Genomic DNA, 17727 nt, shown 5'->3' on the forward strand with positions numbered 1-17727 from the left:
TATTTTTTAACCACATTGTCTAGGCTTGGCTTATTTGTCATATTTACCGCATCGTATACATTATTATGGTTTTAATTCAATAAAAACATTCCCAAAGTATCTCTAGTGTAGAAGGGGGACACTAATTTAGAAAACAAGTTAATAAGTTCCAATAAACTTGGATTGTGTTTGTCAATGAACTTGGGCAAGAATAGAGTCTTTGTTTTATAGAACAAAATAAAGTGAATAAAAGAAAATTCTGTATCTACAGCGTCCTAAGAATAAAGTTAATTGAAAGGATTCACATTTGTGTGAATCACCCTCTGTCTATACAAACAAGAATGTTTTATGTGTATATGCTACATTATGCAGGTTACAGCGTTGGACACTTTGGGGCAGGGGTGAAGAAGGGCATAAAGGCCAACTTTCAGAGGGATGATTTAATACAGGAAAACAAGAAGGTTGAAGGAATAGGATTTCATCTCAGAGAAGGGAAAAAAAAGAGGGTCTTGAATATGGATTTAAAGGAAGCCAGAGTTACCTAGCTACAGAGAGAAGGAGCAGATGTTAGAGTAGATGAAGGAGTATAGACGTAGTGGCTTTTCTGTGTCTATTCCTCCTACAGGTTCACATTGAAGCCACATCCTTTCCTGGTCACTAGGACAGGGCTGTTTAGGTCACTCAGCCTCTGTTCTCAGGACTTAGTACTGTAAAATCAGTTTTAAGAACTACTTTATTATTAACATTCTTCCTATACATATTGTATTCATTTGAGTAAGTGCAAGAAAAGTATAATTAATAGACTATATGCAGTTGTTTTTAAAAATGGAAACATTTTAAAATTACATATGACAATAATAAAAGTAGTAACAAGATGGTTCTCTCCTTTAGGTTTATGCGATCAATAGCGCTGGCGCAGGGCCAAATGTTCAGATGAGAATAACCATGGACATTAAAGGTACATACATGAGCTGTCTTCCTGTGAAATACTGTTGTCTTTTTAAAAAATAATTTTTTAAATTTAAATCCAAGTTAGTTAACATATAATGTAATAATGATTCCAGTAATAGAATTTAGTGATTCATCACTTACATAACACTCAATGCTCATCCCAACAAGTGCCCTCCCTAATGCCCATCCCCCATTTAGCCCATCCCTCCACCCAACACCTTGCCAGCAGCCCTCAGTTTGTTCTCTGTATTTAAGAGTCTCTTATGGTCTTAATAAAAGAGTAATTATAATTAAATTCTGTAATTAGCGTTAAGAATGTAGTCAAGCTTTTAAATGATGCACATGTGGGTGCCTGGGTGGTTCAGTCCCTTAAGCATCTGACTCTTGATTTCAGCTCAGGTCACAATCTCACAGTTTGTGGTATCAAGCCCTGTGTCAGGCTCCACACTATAAATAAATAAACATTAAAAATTCAGTAAATGATGCATATGCAGTAATAAGAATACATTAAGTAATAAACACTGCTTATTAAAGCTATACTTAAAATGTATAAATAATAATGTAAATTATCACCTTAAATAAAGAGAGTGCCCACCTGCTATTCATCTTATATTTCTTTCCCTCTAAATTTAATGTTTTCTGAGGCAAATTTTATAGTCTGTTAGTTTATGTTCTTAATATTATTGAAAATTCATTGTTCAATTACCCATAACTAGACTTAGACTAGTTTTAATTAAATTCCTTGACTGATCTTTATCTTGAAAGTAAAATTATTTTCAGTTAATCAAATGGCGTTTACTGAACTACCATATATTGAACTTTATGTTTCTGACTATAAAGTAAATCTATCAATTCATTACTATGACAGGTATTGTTTATAGAAAATATAACTAAAATTTGGAGGCTCCCTGCCCCACACAAATCAATCCATGAAAGCCAAAAAAGATTAAGAGGATTTTAGAGCTATTCAGGCATTCAGGATACTTTCTCTTCCAGACTGAAAACATATGTGCAAATATGCCATCTCTCAAAGCATCTGTAATAAAACCTGCAGAGAGATAAAAACTGAAGTGTATGGACCTTTAGTAGAATGCTTCTCTTTCTGAAGCAAAAAGTAACTTTTCTTAGTCTTTGGTAAGGACACCAGAGCACAGTGATTAAATGTTCTAGCGCTAGACTGAGTCTAGGATCGAACTGCTGAGACTGAATCCTTGATTGGCCACTTGATATCTGCTTCACTTAAGGCAAGTATCTTAACCTCTACAAGCCTGTCAAATGCAGATAATGCTGGGGCCTACCTCACAAATCGTTGTGAAGATTAAAAGAGATAATCTTTGAAAAACCCTTAGGACAGTTCCTGGAAACTAGTTCTATTAAGAATAAGAAATATTCACTATAAGGTGAAGCTGGTAAAGTTTATCTTTTAATCAATGGTAGTTTATATAATTGTAATATTATTTAAAAGTATTAAGATTTGCTTTTAATGACATACTACGTACTTGGAATGTACTAATACGTAGAGTCTTCAAAAACCTCGGCTATTTTACAAAATGACTTCATAAAAGAAATATGTCATACCATCTTAGTTTCTTTTTGTTATTCAGTAGCAGACAGGTAAGTATGCAGGTAACAATAGGCTCATTATATTAATTCTTTAGCAGAGCTTCCTCTCTCTGTTGTTTTGTTCATCCCGGGGTGAGGGATGAACTGACTTTCCACTCCTTAGAACAGATAGACTCATGATCAGTTGTCTAAAGAAAATATGTGAGTACTGGTGGCCATGGTGGGGAGCTAGATAAATATTTTTTCCTAGTAATATGCATGATTGGTAGTGGTGACATGAAATGATGAAATAATAACAGTCTCCACTTGTTGGAATGAGCACTGGGTGTTATATGTAAGTGATGAATCACTAACTTCTACTCCTGCAACTACTATTACACTATATGTTAACTAACTTGGATTTAAATAAAGTTAAAAAAATAGTAGTCTCATTAAATTTGCATTTGACAAATAATATCAAGTTGGATAGCCATGTCCAATGCCAGATTCCTTTAACTAGAAACCTTTTCTTAGGGACTCCCCAGTAGCCTGGCTGAGAGTTTCTCACCCCAAAACCTGAGGCTCTTGCTGCTGAACCCTTCATTTCTTCTTCTCATACGCAGGTACTAGACCTGTGATCTGTTGTCTAAAGGCCCTTGCCATCTACTCCTGTTTACTGTTCCTTGATTCTTCATGGATATTTCCTCCAATAAACTTCTTACACATCTAATATTATAATAGTCGTTATATCTAAGAGGAGTGAGGTAAAGGATCAAGCCAAAAAGATTTGATTCAAATCTTGATATTTACCTTTTATAGCCATGTGACATAAGGTAATTTCCTCATTAATAAAATGGAAATGATATTGCCAATTTTATGGCATAATTTAGAGGCTTTAAAAATTAATAAATATGGAAATTGAAGTTTGAATAAGCAACTTGCTGTGCTCAAACAGCTGGTATACACATATAGCTATGAGATGAAATGAAACAAGAAGTGCTCCTACAAATACTGATTTGGGAGATATTTGTATGCATTGGTGATAAAGTATAAATTATCATGGCACTTTTGGAAATTATTCTGGCAATATCTTTTAAAGTTAGAAATATTCATATCTTGTGTTCCAGAAATTCTATTCTTAGAAATCTATTCCATGGAAATAAAAGGATCAGTAAATAAGGCTAAATATAAGTCTGGTCATTGCAACAAATGTTCAAAACCTGAAGGAAAAGTGAATTCCCGTTATTAGATAAACGATTGAATAAATATGATGTTGTCACAGTATGATATGCAACATAGTCATTAAAAAGAATGAGTTAGCTCCATACTTGGTGACTTGAGAAGACTTATATAAGACATATTTAAGTGAAAAAAGCCACATGTGGAGTGATTATAATACATAATATAGAATACATAATATATAAGAAAGAATCCATTATCTATGACTTTATGTATTTTATATGGTTATGTGAACATGGAGAAAAATATGGGAGGATATCAGCCATATGTTTGGTGTGGATAACCTGGGAGAGATGCTGGCATGACTAGAATAGAAATTGATGAATCAGCTAAAGGAAATAAAAGAAGAGCCCACTAAAATATTAGTATGATTTAATCCAATTATAAAAATTATATGATTGAGAGCATATATAATTTGAATTTTTGTTAATATGTGAAGAGGAGTCAGATGCCTGAAAATCACACCCGAGTCCCATTATCTCCAGCAAGTCTGAAGTATATCATTAAACCATCAGGAGATAATAATTGCTAAACATCTGTTGTATTCAAACAAAACTCTGTTTCATTTGTTATTTGTGTTTGTCATCATTTTATCTGTAAATCACCTGCATGAAATGAGAATTTAAATTTTCTTTCTCCTCTTCAGAAACAAAAAATCAATTGCAGTGATATTTCTTCTTTGTTTAAAGCTCCAGCACGACCGAAAACCAAACCAACCCCTATTTATGATGCCACAGGAAAATTGCTTGTGACTTCAACAACAATTACAATCAGAATGCCAATATGTTACTACAATGATGATCATGGACCTATCAAAAATGTGCAAGTGCTTGTAACAGAAGCAGGAGGTATCAACTGTCAACCTGTCTCGTTAAATTTTAGAGTATGAATTGTTGAATGCTAAAGAAATTTCAGTTCAAAATTAGTAATATTAGGTTGACTACCAATTACCACACAACTGTTGAGCTTAACAGATTGCTAATATTATCATTAGTTATACTAACCATTAATTTATGCCTAAAGTACTTGAACAAGATAAGAAAAGGCATAGTTACAATATGTGATTTACTTTTTCCATATACTGATAGGATTGTTTGAATTTGGCAAGACGGAGTCTTGATAGGGTCTTTGGAGGTATGAACAGAAGAGTTACCCTTTACTGAGAGATGTTCTTTTCTGTACCTGAGAAGTCATCCTCCACAGCAAGCCTATAGATTCATTTGTGATGGGGAAAGATAGGATTTCCTGTTTATGTAGGTAGATCAGCTGAATTATCCCTGGTGGTTTATAGAGTGACAGATGTTGCATCCAGATTTTCCTCATGTAATTATAGAAACGTTCTTCAGAAATGTCAAAATACATTCATCTGTTACTTATAATTATTATCCTTTCTTCCTGAAAATAGCTCAGCATGATGGAAATGTAACAAAGTGGTATGATGCATATTTTAATAAACCAAGGCCATATTTTACAAATGAAGGCTTTCCTAACCCCCCATGTACAGAAGCAAAGACAAAATTCAGTGGCAATGAAGAAATCTACATCATAGGTGCTGATAATGCATGCATGATTCCTGGCAATGAAGACAGAATTTGCAATGGACCTTTGAAACCAAAAAAGCAATACTTGTAAGTATAGTTGGTGCTGACTATGCATAATGATAGCAAGCTAATTAACATCTTCCATTCATCCATCTGCCCGTCCTTTCATCTTTCTAGTAAGCACTGGGCATCCATAATGTATCATGACCTAACACATGGTTAAGATCAACATGGTAACAATCAACATGGTGAGATATTGTCCTTACATTCCATAAATGTACAGTTCTGTAGGGAAAGTAGGCATGCTTCAGAGTAATTATGAGTTGATATGGTAAGTGACAGAAGGACAATATGAAAAACATGTATTGGAGAACATGGATAGGAAAATTTAATTCTTTCTGTAGAGGATAATGTGACTAACATAATATTTTGTGCTTTTCACCCATTATTTTGCAATACATGCTAATATATGGGTTTTAGAAATGCCATCCTAGTCTTTCATTTGATGACAGCTTCAGTTTATTGGAGTCATAACAATAATTTTCTCCTCTTTGTATTATCAAAACTCTGAATTAGTGATTAAAATCCTTTAATCACTAATATCTTTAATCACTTTAATATCTATCATTTTGCAGATCATAATAATCTAATGTATTAAAAACCACTTCTGATATTCTGGATTTATTAAATGCTCTGTTAAATTAATCATTGGCTCCTGTTAAATTGACTATATTATTTTTTGTCATAAACTAGTTTCATGTTTGCCTGCTAGTTAAAGCATTATTAAATTCTTTATAAACATCCTAGGTCAAGTTAACATTAGAAAAGTAGAGAAGTCAGGCATTTGAAAAAACAGAATGCTCTATCATCTATTATTAAGTACAGTTACTTTGGCTATTACCTAAAATTTAACCATCATATATATGACAGCTATGAAAACAATATACTAAAAAATGTAATCTTTTTTATTTTGCATATTTGCAAATATGCAAATATTGTTTATTTTGCATATTTGCAGCAGACTCTTTCATATAATCAATAAAATCATAAAAATTTGAGAATAGTAGAAATTAAATTGTAAAGTGAAACTTTAAGTTTAACATAAACTTTAACATAAGTTTGTTTTGTATTTTAAAATGCCTGGATATCTGTAGTTTTTAAGTAAGATAAATTTCAGTTGTCTCTGAATTTGTTAGAACCACCCATTATGTACCATTTTCTTTTTTTTATGTCATAAAAACATAGAAAGTAAAAATACAGCTGGGCACACAGCACTAAGAAGCATTTTTCTTAATTTGTTAACATGTGAACAAAATAAATTCTATATGACCATTCTAAATCTAGTTCACTGGTATTTTCAAAGGTAGTTGAGGTGTAAGTTATTATACTCTATAAAGTATGTTTGTGTAATACACTTTCACACAGACATGAAATAATTCATTCTAAACAAATCTATGAGGAATGTAATCTACTTCATCTGATTAAGCTACTGGGACTGCTCAAGAGTCTGACCAAATTTTTAGTCATTCTCTCGTGTGCAGGATAATTATTCATCTCCCATAAAGATAGGATATATTGCTGTGGTGGCAATTGATTTCTAAGTTTACATCTTGTAAATACATTTTCTTTTGAATAAAAATGTGTATTTTTTCATTGCTATTTGTTAAATTATTCATAGAAGAAAATCATATAGCATGCAAATTGTTGGTTTTTAATTTTTTTTATTTCATAGATTTAAATTTAGAGCCACCAATGTTATGGGACAATTTACTGATTCTGATTATTCTGATCCCGTTAAGACTTTAGGTAAGATATATTTTGTAATTTAATTTCACTGATAATCTCAACATGCTAATCACAGTTGTAACATTCATTAGCGAATATATTAATCCATGACTAATGTTCTCAAGTATAAATTCACTTCAAGGTTAATTAGCCTTTCAAAGGAAAAATAGCATTTGTGATATTGTTTTAAGTGATGTATGATCCATCTATTCAAATCTGGACATAGATTTTAATATGGTATTGTTTCTATGCTGATGTATACTAACCTTATACTAAGCAAGTATTTACTTGATTGTTTAATATACAATCTTATATGTAAAACATTTTTACTTAATAAAAAAGAAAAAGATTTATGGAAATTTTCTTGAAATAATCCTAAAAACTAGAAAATTACCAGCCATTTTAAATTTTATTTTCTTTCTAACCAAGTATTTCATGAGTTGTTTTCTATTATATCCATGTAATCAGGACTGAATAAAACATAAGTGCAATTTAGTCAAATGCAAGTATTCTCCTCCTCCTCTTCCTCCTCCTCCTCCTCCTCCTCCTCCTCCTCCTTCTCCTCCACTCCTCCTCCCCCTCACCTCCTCTCCTCCTCCTTCTTCACCATTATCATCTTGTAGGCTCTTTTTGTGTACTAACTGATGGACTCTTCATGAGTGTCTTTTAATTTATATCAGTAGTTTTCAACCAGAGTGATTTTATTCTCCAGGGGATATGTAGCAATGGCTGTAGCCACTTTTGGTGGTTACAATTATGGGTCCAAGCTACTGGCATCTAGTGGGCAGAGGCCAGGGAAGCTACTGAACATCCTACATTGCATAGCATAGCCCCTTCAGCAAAGAATTATTTAGTGCATAATGTCAGTAGTGCTGAGATTGAGAGAAGCTGTTCAGTACTAATTTTAGCTCCATTATATAGATGAGGAAACCAAGGTTCAGATTATGTAATTAAATGACTCTGCCAGGATTCTAGCACAGATCCCATAACCATTACAGTACAAATACAGGATTTAGACCTAGATTCAAATCTTGACTCTGCTACTTGAGAAAATAACTTTTATAAACCTTAGTTTCCTTATTTAGAAAATGATGATGATAGTAGTCCCCCTTCAGATTTAAATAAAATAGCATATGTAAAGATACTACTATTTCACAGTAAAAAAATTCTAATAGCTTCTTTTCAGATCAGTTATAATCAACGATTTTTAAAATATACTTTTTTAGGAGATCTTGTTTCCTTAGGATTTCTCTAAGTACATCACAACCCCTATTTTCTCTGTGTTAAGCTCTGAGAATGTGGACCACTGTGTGTCATTCAGATCCATAACATAATACGAGCTACAACAGATTTCAGTGCGAGTTGTGGCTGGAAGAAGTTAGATTTTGCCCATCATTTTCACTTAGAAATTCTTATCCAGTTATGGAACATTAATTGTCTAAAATGCCAGCTTCCACAGCCTCTACTTAGTTAAGGCAATTTTGAACCTTGAAGATACAAAGAAGGGGCTCATGGTTTGCTCTATAGATGTTTTTAGAGGAATGACTTGAATTTCTTTGGCTATCCTGTCTAATTCCATGAAATGAATGGCTTGATTAATTTACCAAGTAATTAAATCATTTTACAATTGGCTGACAAGCCTGTGGTTTTGAAATTGTGTGGAGTATTTCTTCATTGGAGAGGTGAATTTATCACACCCTGTCATCACCACAGTGAAGTAAATGTCTTGATGGCATCAGCATAATTTGTTAGGTTATAGCATTCAGAAACTGTTTCCACCACCAAATGGGGATCCTGGTGTGTGTACTGATGGAAGAGAAAAGACATAGACAAAGCGGATAGCTCATGTGTCTCAGGGAGATGACATTTTGTAGGAGCAGCACTAAAGAGATTGCCTTGCTCTGTAGTTTGTCATGTACCTTGTCTCTCATAGATGGCTGGTTTCATGCAGATTATTGATGTGAGGATACATTCAGTCAGTTATCTGAGAGACGAAGTTACGACATCCAGGGTAATCGGAATGAAAAGGGGGAAAGTCAAGTCTCAGAAACCATGGTGTGCAGGGATACGATTCCTCACATTCTGCCAAATGGCTTCCCTCCGGCCAAGGTTGGGCCTCATCTAGTACTTTGGCTGCAGGTAGTCTCAAGGTGCTCCTCAGTGATGCTCTTTTTTTTCTTCCTTTCTCTCACAGGCAATGCAGTGGAATAAAATCATTAATTCTAAAAGGTAGCAGAAATATACCATCAGTTCTCAGGTTCTTTGAAATCATGGCTGTCTCCTTCCTAAGTCATCCAGGTGCTAATGTTTGTGTGCCTTGGTAACAGCAGTAGTCAAAAGGGAATGTAAGATATAGAACAGAAGGCAGAGCACAGGAGCCTGGCAAGGTTAGCGAAGGAAGCACTGCTGAAACATAGATTGGACGTATAAGGTAGAAAACCATTGGGTGTTCCATGCATCTATGCTCAAATTTTACAAAGTTCATATATTATTTATAGACCAGAGACATAAGGACAGGCTGCTCCTTAGAGTTTCTCCCATGGACTCTCTTCTGATAAACAGTGGCTTTGTATTAGGCTTTATATTATGCTTATTCTGGGTTGAACACATAGAGTTCTACTATCTAGATAGTCATTTATAGTTAGCAAAAGAGCAACAAGCAGGAGTGGAGAAGATGACTAGGAGTACAACACTGAGTTGTGGTGAAAGGAGATGTTCAGATTTGAAGTATGGAGTGTATCATTAGAGCAGAATTCCTCAATGTCTAGACAAGTAGCCCAGTCATTTGGCTGGTTAATGGATTTACTACCATCAATTTCTGCCCTCACATTTTATCTGGCTATTGGATCTTGGGGTTCTGTGGATATCAGATTAACCCTGATGGGTCAGGCACCAAAGAGCACCCTCCAGAAATGGATCTTGTCCGTGATTTGACACTAATAAAAGGCCATGGAGTCATAAGAGTTTTTGGAAAAAGAACATTGCCAAGGAAGATATAGTAGAAGGACTCAAAAAGGAAATAAATTTGACCATTCCTACAGTGGTCAATGGCAAGAATAGTTTTGTGCCTGTGAGAATGGGAGCAAGCAAATAGTAAAATGCATTGGTATAATACCCTGCCGTCATCATAAGATTACAAAGGATGTTTGTGTCCTTGTTTCTCTCAAATATACCATGGATTGGAATAGATGATACCATTTACAACAGGTTAGAGGCTCCCAACATTCCTAACAAGTCTGCTGAGGACTTATGTGTGGATGTCATCTCAGACTTCAGTGAAAGAAGTGAAGGTACCATCTAGGTCATCAAACTACCAGTGGATACACATTTGTTCACCAGTATTGAGCGTAGCACAGGCAGTGATCTCCAGGCTAAGTTACCTATCAGTAAATCCTTCGGGATTTAAAAGCCTTCACAAGGCTGTCTTTTTAAGTTAGTGCAGAGTAAACATTTCTGTCATATTTGATAGTGGTTGCACCTCTTAGAGATACAATTATTTGGAAGTTAAAATTAGGGGCAAAAGAATCACCACAGACTGATGAACTAAAAGGTTTAAGTTTAGTGAAAAGGGTTAACAAAAGTACAAATGAGAAGGGGCCAAGCCGGGCTTTGCTGAATAAGGATGAATGTGTGGAAGAGGAGTTTGTACTTAGGGAAATCTTTATGGCCTGTAGGAACAAACAAGGGAAATGACATATGCCATTATTTTAATCCTAAAGAAATACCTACAACTTACTTGATTTTGATTTCACTCAGCAGTGAGCATTAACATTTTAATTAACAAAATTCGTAAGAATCCTTAAACTCTTTTTTAAAATCCTCTTTAGGCACATCAGTTTATGGAAACTGCTCATAGGCAATGTTTTGATTACAAGGTTTAATTATAGAAGATTCCTGTGATTTAAAAAGCAGACACTCCTTTCTGCACCTTACAGGGCTTCATTAAAGCTGAACAAGATGAAACCTTAAACCCCATGGCAAAGGCACTCTATGATTGTTTTCTTTTGTCATAATACTTCTCATTTAATTACTATGCTAACAATGAGAAGTTCCAATATGCTCACTTAGAAACAGAAATAGGGAGTCTTTATGTATTTTTTTTTTGCAGCAAAAGGATCGCTTGTCCCCAAGACACCAGGGGAATGAAGAAAGGTTTATGATGTTAACGAGGCACTGGTAACGTGGTGCTGAACCTCATAAACTTTGCAGTCAGTCAGACATATTTTGGGCAGTATAGGGATATATTAAATTTATGTGACCTTGGGTCTGTTACTTAACAAATTAACTTCTGAAATCTTCATTCCAAAATGAGAATAATAATACCTCCCTCATAAGCTAACTGGAAGATTAAATCAGATGAATGAATGGATGAATGAATACAAAATGTTTATTAATAAAGATAATTGTGTATTTATATGCCAAGGCTTTTATGAGGGTTTTTATGCATAACCCCACATATTCTTCACAAAACTATTAACATAACTTCCTATTTATAGGTATCCTCAATTGATTGGTAAGAAATCTGAAAATGGGTTTTTAAGCAACTTGCCCGCCCAAGGTTACAGAGGTCGGACATGACAGCACCAGCCTTTAGACCCAGGCATCTGGACTCAAGCCAGTGCTGTGCTTGTAACCGCTGTATACAGTGTCTGGAAATCTCTAAGTGTCCAATTGGGTTGCAATTGCGTTACTCTTGGAGCTTTTTCTGTTCCCACGGACTTCCTGTCCTTGCCTTACCATTTTCTCTTTGCAACATTTTTAATTACTTCCAGCTGTTTTCTTTTCATCTTCTTGTGTTAGCTTTTGGAGATTAGCATTCACACATGAGTATGCTTTATTTTTGCACATAAAGATACAAAAATTCTTTTTGTTTTTTTTAAACAAGGAATAAATCACTTTTCTCTACACCCTGGAAACCACTGTTTATTATCTACTTTTAATATCTTGCCAAACTTATGCATGAAAATAATATGTCTTGGGTATTTTAACTTACATCTCTTCAATTATGATATTGAGTGACTTTTAATACATTGTCTGTGCAGGTCTTGAATATCTTGGATGATTATTACTGTTCAAAAGAGAATAAGAGATCCTTATACTTAAGTTCTAAGAATTTATTTTAAGATTAATAATAATTTTAAGATCTTTCACATGACATACCTCTATATCAAGAGGAAGATATGTCCTATGAGCTTTAGAACTCATGTAATTCAAGCTTCTTCTTAGAGTTATAAAACTGGCTTAAGTCAGATCTATCAGCTGAGTTTAAATAATGATAATTTCAATCAAAAATACTTATGAAAAATAGTGATTTATAATTATGATTGCTTACTTACAGCAGTACATTTTATTATGCAGATAAAACAATTTAAGGTGAACTTTTGTAGGATTTTAAGTCTAGTCAGGAAATGACTTCTGCTTATTACAAAAAGAATCATGTTTATATTTTCACGTGAAGAATTCAATTTTCTGTGGAAGTATCTGGAGACATGCCTTCATTTTGTGCAATAATGTTCTGTAGGTATATGCATAGCAGTGAATCAGAGTTTGTACTGGACAGCCATGGTACACTTTGTCCTTTCCTACTAGTACATTTGTAATACGTGTGCCCAAAGGATTACATATTGTTTATTAATACATTATATGTCATTTCCTCACTTCACTTGGCTAGTGCTTTGAAATGGTAATCCAATCTCAAACACTTCTTTGTGGTCTATGAAATCATTTTTTTCCCCCACTGGCTTCTGAGGACCAGTGATTCAGTATTACCTGATACAGATTATTCTTTGTTCATCTTCATATGTTTCCTTTCCCAAGCATATTCAATTAGAGTCAGAATGTGAAAATTCATAAAAACAAGCCATTCATATGTTAATATATTAAAAAGAGGTATCTAAAATACTTTATGAGCTACATGCTGCTTTACAGTCTCCTAAACTTAGCTGGAGATGCTAGATGATCATGAAACTCTGGTAACTGTTTTTAAGATTCAGTGTTCATTCGAATCTACCATGCAAAATAGCCACAGGAACCCTTTCCTGTTGTTAACATTTTATAAGCACCAGTCCAGGGAAAAAAGGTGAAACACTAATCCTTGCATACTATACAGATAGCTAACCTATTTTATTTTGTCACTTAACTTTAATACTTTTTACAGTAAAATTATAAATTATAACTCATATAACTTAAAGTTGGTTATAATTATAATTAATAATTTCTTAAAAGTAAATGATAAATACCTTGTATGTCCTTATTTGGTTCAATGCTGATCTTCAAACTGAAAATTTTCAGTATCTATTTCAAAACCAATATTTATATTCATAAGTAAATTTATCAAGTATTTATTGAGCATTTACTATGTTTCTGGTACTAGTCTCAGAACTTGGAATACAGTTTTGAATAAAACAAAGACTCCTGTCCTTAGGGAACTTTACATTATGGACAGATAATGAACCATGAGGATAATAAATAAGTGTTTTATAAGATATATTAAAGTGTGATGAGGGCAATGGAGAAAAGAAAAAGTAGAACAGAGTACAGAGGATATAGAAGGGGAAAGGCTGAAGTGAGGAAGTTGTAAGTTTCCATTTTAAATATGATGATGTCTTAGTCTGCTTAGGCTACCATAACAAAATACCATAGGCTTAAACAACAGAAATCTTTCTCACAGACGCTAGAAATCTAAGAACTGAGTTCCAATCAATTTGTTATGTGGTGGGAGCTCTCTTCCTGGCTGGCAGGAGGCCTCCTTCTTGTTGTTTTCATATGGCTTTTCTCCAGTACATGCGCACAGAGGGAGAGAGCTAGCTTTCTGGTGTCCTTTCTTTTTTTTTTTTTTTTAACGTTTATTTTTGAGACAGAGAGAGACAGAGCATGAACGAGGGAGGGTCAGAAAGAGGGAGACACAGAATCTGAAACAGGCTCCAGGCTCTGAGCTGTCAGCACAGAGCCCGACGCGGGGCTTGAACTCACGGTCTGCGAGATCATGACCTGAGCCGAGGTCGGCCACTTAACCGACTGAGCCACCCAGGCGCCCCTCTGGTGTCCTTTCTTATAAGAACACTAGGTTTATTGGATTAGGGCCCAACCCTTATGGCCTCATTTAATGTTAATTACTTCCTTACTCCAAGTACAGTCACACTGAGAGGTTAGGGCTTCAACATATGAATTTTGGGGGACACATCCATTCAGTACAAAGGAAGCAGTCAGTGTAGGCTTCTTTGAGATGGTGATATTTGAGCAAACTTCTGAAGCTTATGAATGGGTACTCAGATATGCAAGGGAAATATCTTTCCAAGCACAGGAGTAAGCTGGTGCAAAAACCCTCTGACCTGGTATGTTCCAAGAACAGTAAGTAGACCAGTTTGGCTTCAGTGGAGTTAAGGTGGAGATGGAAGTGGAAGTCAGAATGATAACAGGGAATCAGGGAGTTAATGAAGGAAGGACCAGATCACAGAGGCCACTGGAAGGACTGTGGCTTTTCCTTGTGAGAGATGAGGAGGATTTTAGGTAGAAAGGTAATGTTTAAAAGGATTACTATTCCTGCTATATTGAAAATAGATGGGAAGAGAACAAGGATGGATACAAGAAGGCTTGTTAGGTGTCTATACAATAATGTATGCAAAACAAGATGCTGATCTGGCTCAGAATACAAGCAGCAAAGGGGATGAGAGATGAATACAGCTACACAAAGTTTTGAACAGTATAATGAACCCCCAAATACTCACTATTTGAATGTAATAATTTTTAACATTTTGTCATATTTGTTTTATTTATGCATTTGCTTTTTAATTTTTAGTATTTTAAAGTAAATTACAGAAAACATGATGTTCCACTATTCATTATGTTTCCCTAATAAGTATATTTCTATTATATTGTCACAGCTAAATAAAAAATGATAAATCCTTGATATTATATAATACGATATGCACTTTCACATCATCCTCAGATTTTTTTCTCATACTATGTTTGAATCAGGATCCAAAAAGAGGTTCATACGTTATTTTCTATTGTTGTGTCTCTTAATCTCTTTTCTTCTTCCTCTTTTTTTCCCCCATGTCACAGACACATTAAGGCAACCAGATAGATTGCTCTAAAGGAGGTCCCATATTCTGAATTTGTCTGATTGCTTTCTCTTGGTGTGATTTAATTTTTTCCTCCTTCCTCTACTTTCTTGTAAGTTAGAAATAAAATCTAAAAGTTTGAATATTCACAATTAACATTTTTGGCAAGGACATTTTGCAGGTGTTTCTGCCTAGATTCAAATACCTCTCTTCAGGAGGTGTATAATATCTGGTTGTCTCATTTCAATGACGTCAGAATTGATCAGTGAGTTTAGTTGTAGTGACAACATGATCCTTCATTGGAAAGTTATTTTTCCCCTTTGTTATAACTAGCAAATAGTCTGTAGGATGATAGTTCAGCATCCTGTTCATATCCAGTTCCCTAACAACCTTCCTCCTACTCATTAAGGATACATTTATGATTGTTACCTAAATCAATTATTTTATTAGGAGTGAAAAACTAATTTCTAATTATATTATTCCTTCCACACTTATTAAACTGAACTCTCTTGTAAAGAGGAGCCTTATTGCCTTAACTAGAACTTTTTTTTTAATTCATAAAATACAGTCCATCTGAGAAAGTTAGGGGGAAGATGCTTAATTTTTCCTTTTAAAGTATGGAAATGGTATTCTAGCTATAACCAGTGTTTACAAGTTAAAAGATTTTTGTAGATTTTTTATTTCTCTTTCATTGAATAATATTAGAACTTGTGGATTTTTATATATTGAATCTATTTCCACCAATTTCAGCTTTTATTCATTATAAAATTTAAATCGTTTCTTCTTTGGCCAGTAGGAACTTCTGCAAGATGATCTTTCATTCTTTCCGTACCATTAGCCTTTGATAGCTTCTTAGCTTTCTTGCCCCACTAGATGTCCCAAATTCCTTTTGTTTTCTAACCACACTTTGGGATTACTACCTCTCCAACTTCCCCTCATTTCTTTTTTTTTAATGTTTTTTTTTTTTTTGATAGAGTGAGACAGAGTGCCAGTGGAGGGAGCAGCAGAAAGAGAGGGAGACACAGACTCTAAAGCAGGCTCCAGGTTCTGAGCTGTCAGCACAGAGTCTGATGCAGGGCTTGAACTCACGAACCATGAGATCATGGCCTAAGCTGAAGTTAGACGCTTAACCAACTGAGCCACCCAAGCGCCCCAGCCCCTTATTTCTTTTAATGAAAAGTGTATGTGTTTTGAAGGTACAAGCAAGAAGATTTCCTCAGATATTGTGGATATGTTCTATGAGAGGAAGAGTCAAGGATAACTACAAAGTTTTTGGACTGAGCAGCTAGATCAGTGAGGTTGCCATCAACTAAGAGGTAGAAAGATTGCAGTTAAAAGGAAGGAATTATAGGAGTTCAGCTTTGAATATTGATTTTGAAATTTTAATTACATTTCTAAAGATGTATATTGGCAATTGCATATTCATGTCTGGAGTTCAACAGATAGCAACTAAGTAGTCATCATCATATAGAGGAAAATTAAAACCGTGAGGCAGCAATGGGCTCACTGAGGTGATAAGTTTAGATAGAAAAAAGAAGAGGTCCGAGGGCTGAGCCCAAGATTTAGAAGATCTGGGAGAAGAAGTGGAACAATCACAGTTGTACACTTTATTAGCATTCTTGAGAAACATTCCAAGAAAATATATTTCTGTGTTTTGAGACCCAAATAATATTTCATAATTATAATTAATAATAATGTTATACTTCTTGCTCTTCAGGTGAAGGACTTTCAGAAAGAACTGTAGAAATTATTCTTTCAGTCACTTTGTGCATCCTTTCAATCATTCTTCTTGGAACAGCTATTTTTGCATTTGCAAGGTAAGATTTATTTGTACTCTCATTCCTAAGATGCTTATGGACATTATTCAGTCATAGTCCAATCAGGAGACAGAAGCCCCAATAGTTACTAGAATGGGGAATATTTAATTTAAAAAAATTGCTAACTTGTAGAAGTAGTTAATTATCATAAGGGGTAAAAGAACTCTAAAGGCTCCAGAAATAGCAAGTACAACAAAGCAGCTGCTCTCTCAAGGGTGAGGAAGAATGGACAGTAAAAGAACTAAGAATTAGAAGAAGTCTCACTCCAAAGTTTGACATGGAATGTCTACCACAGGCACATACAGCCTATCACCTATCAGTGGGCAGAGAAATATGACAGAGGGAGGGGCTGGAGCTGTTCTACTGAAGCTAACGATCATTGATGGAGAGTAGACAGGCTGGAATTGGTCTGTAGAAACGACTCACTCTTGCTGGATGACGTGGGTGGCTGAGCTACTTGGAATCATTTACCAATGGGAAGAGTCTGCACTTAGGAGGCAGCTAGCACTCACAGAGGTGGGCTGCTGGGCTTCCACAATGAATAATGATAATGCAGACCTGGAACACACCAGGGAAGTATCTCCCTGTCCCTCTTGCCTTGAAGGTCACTCTAGTATTCTCGATTGATAAAGCTTAACATCCCACCGGCTGGCAAAGGGGATGTATTAGGGTGTGGAGCCTAGCTTCAATATCACAAAGCAGGACAAAGAAAGACAGGTTTAAAACTAAGAGACAATAAAGTGATAACAAAAAAAGCAGAAGGTGCCAGGACTTTTGTGTATTTAAAAATAATTTATAACTATGATAGAT

The 17727-nt window shown here is 34.8% G+C and overlaps 1 protein-coding gene across 1 annotated transcript in view; it reads left to right on the forward strand.

Moving 5' to 3' along the window:
• The window catches only part of PTPRQ (protein tyrosine phosphatase receptor type Q), a 238357-nt gene that overhangs the window by 171830 nt on the left and 48800 nt on the right, over window positions 1-17727 (forward strand). The window contains 5 exon segments of the mRNA XM_043564288.1: window positions 871-937; window positions 4401-4559; window positions 5117-5339; window positions 6985-7058; window positions 16818-16917. Of these exon segments, the coding sequence (XP_043420223.1) occupies window positions 871-937; window positions 4401-4559; window positions 5117-5339; window positions 6985-7058; window positions 16818-16917 (623 nt within the window).

This window comes from Prionailurus bengalensis, chromosome B4, assembly GCF_016509475.1.
Source record: "Prionailurus bengalensis isolate Pbe53 chromosome B4, Fcat_Pben_1.1_paternal_pri, whole genome shotgun sequence".
Classification (NCBI taxonomy): domain Eukaryota; kingdom Metazoa; phylum Chordata; class Mammalia; order Carnivora; family Felidae; genus Prionailurus; species Prionailurus bengalensis.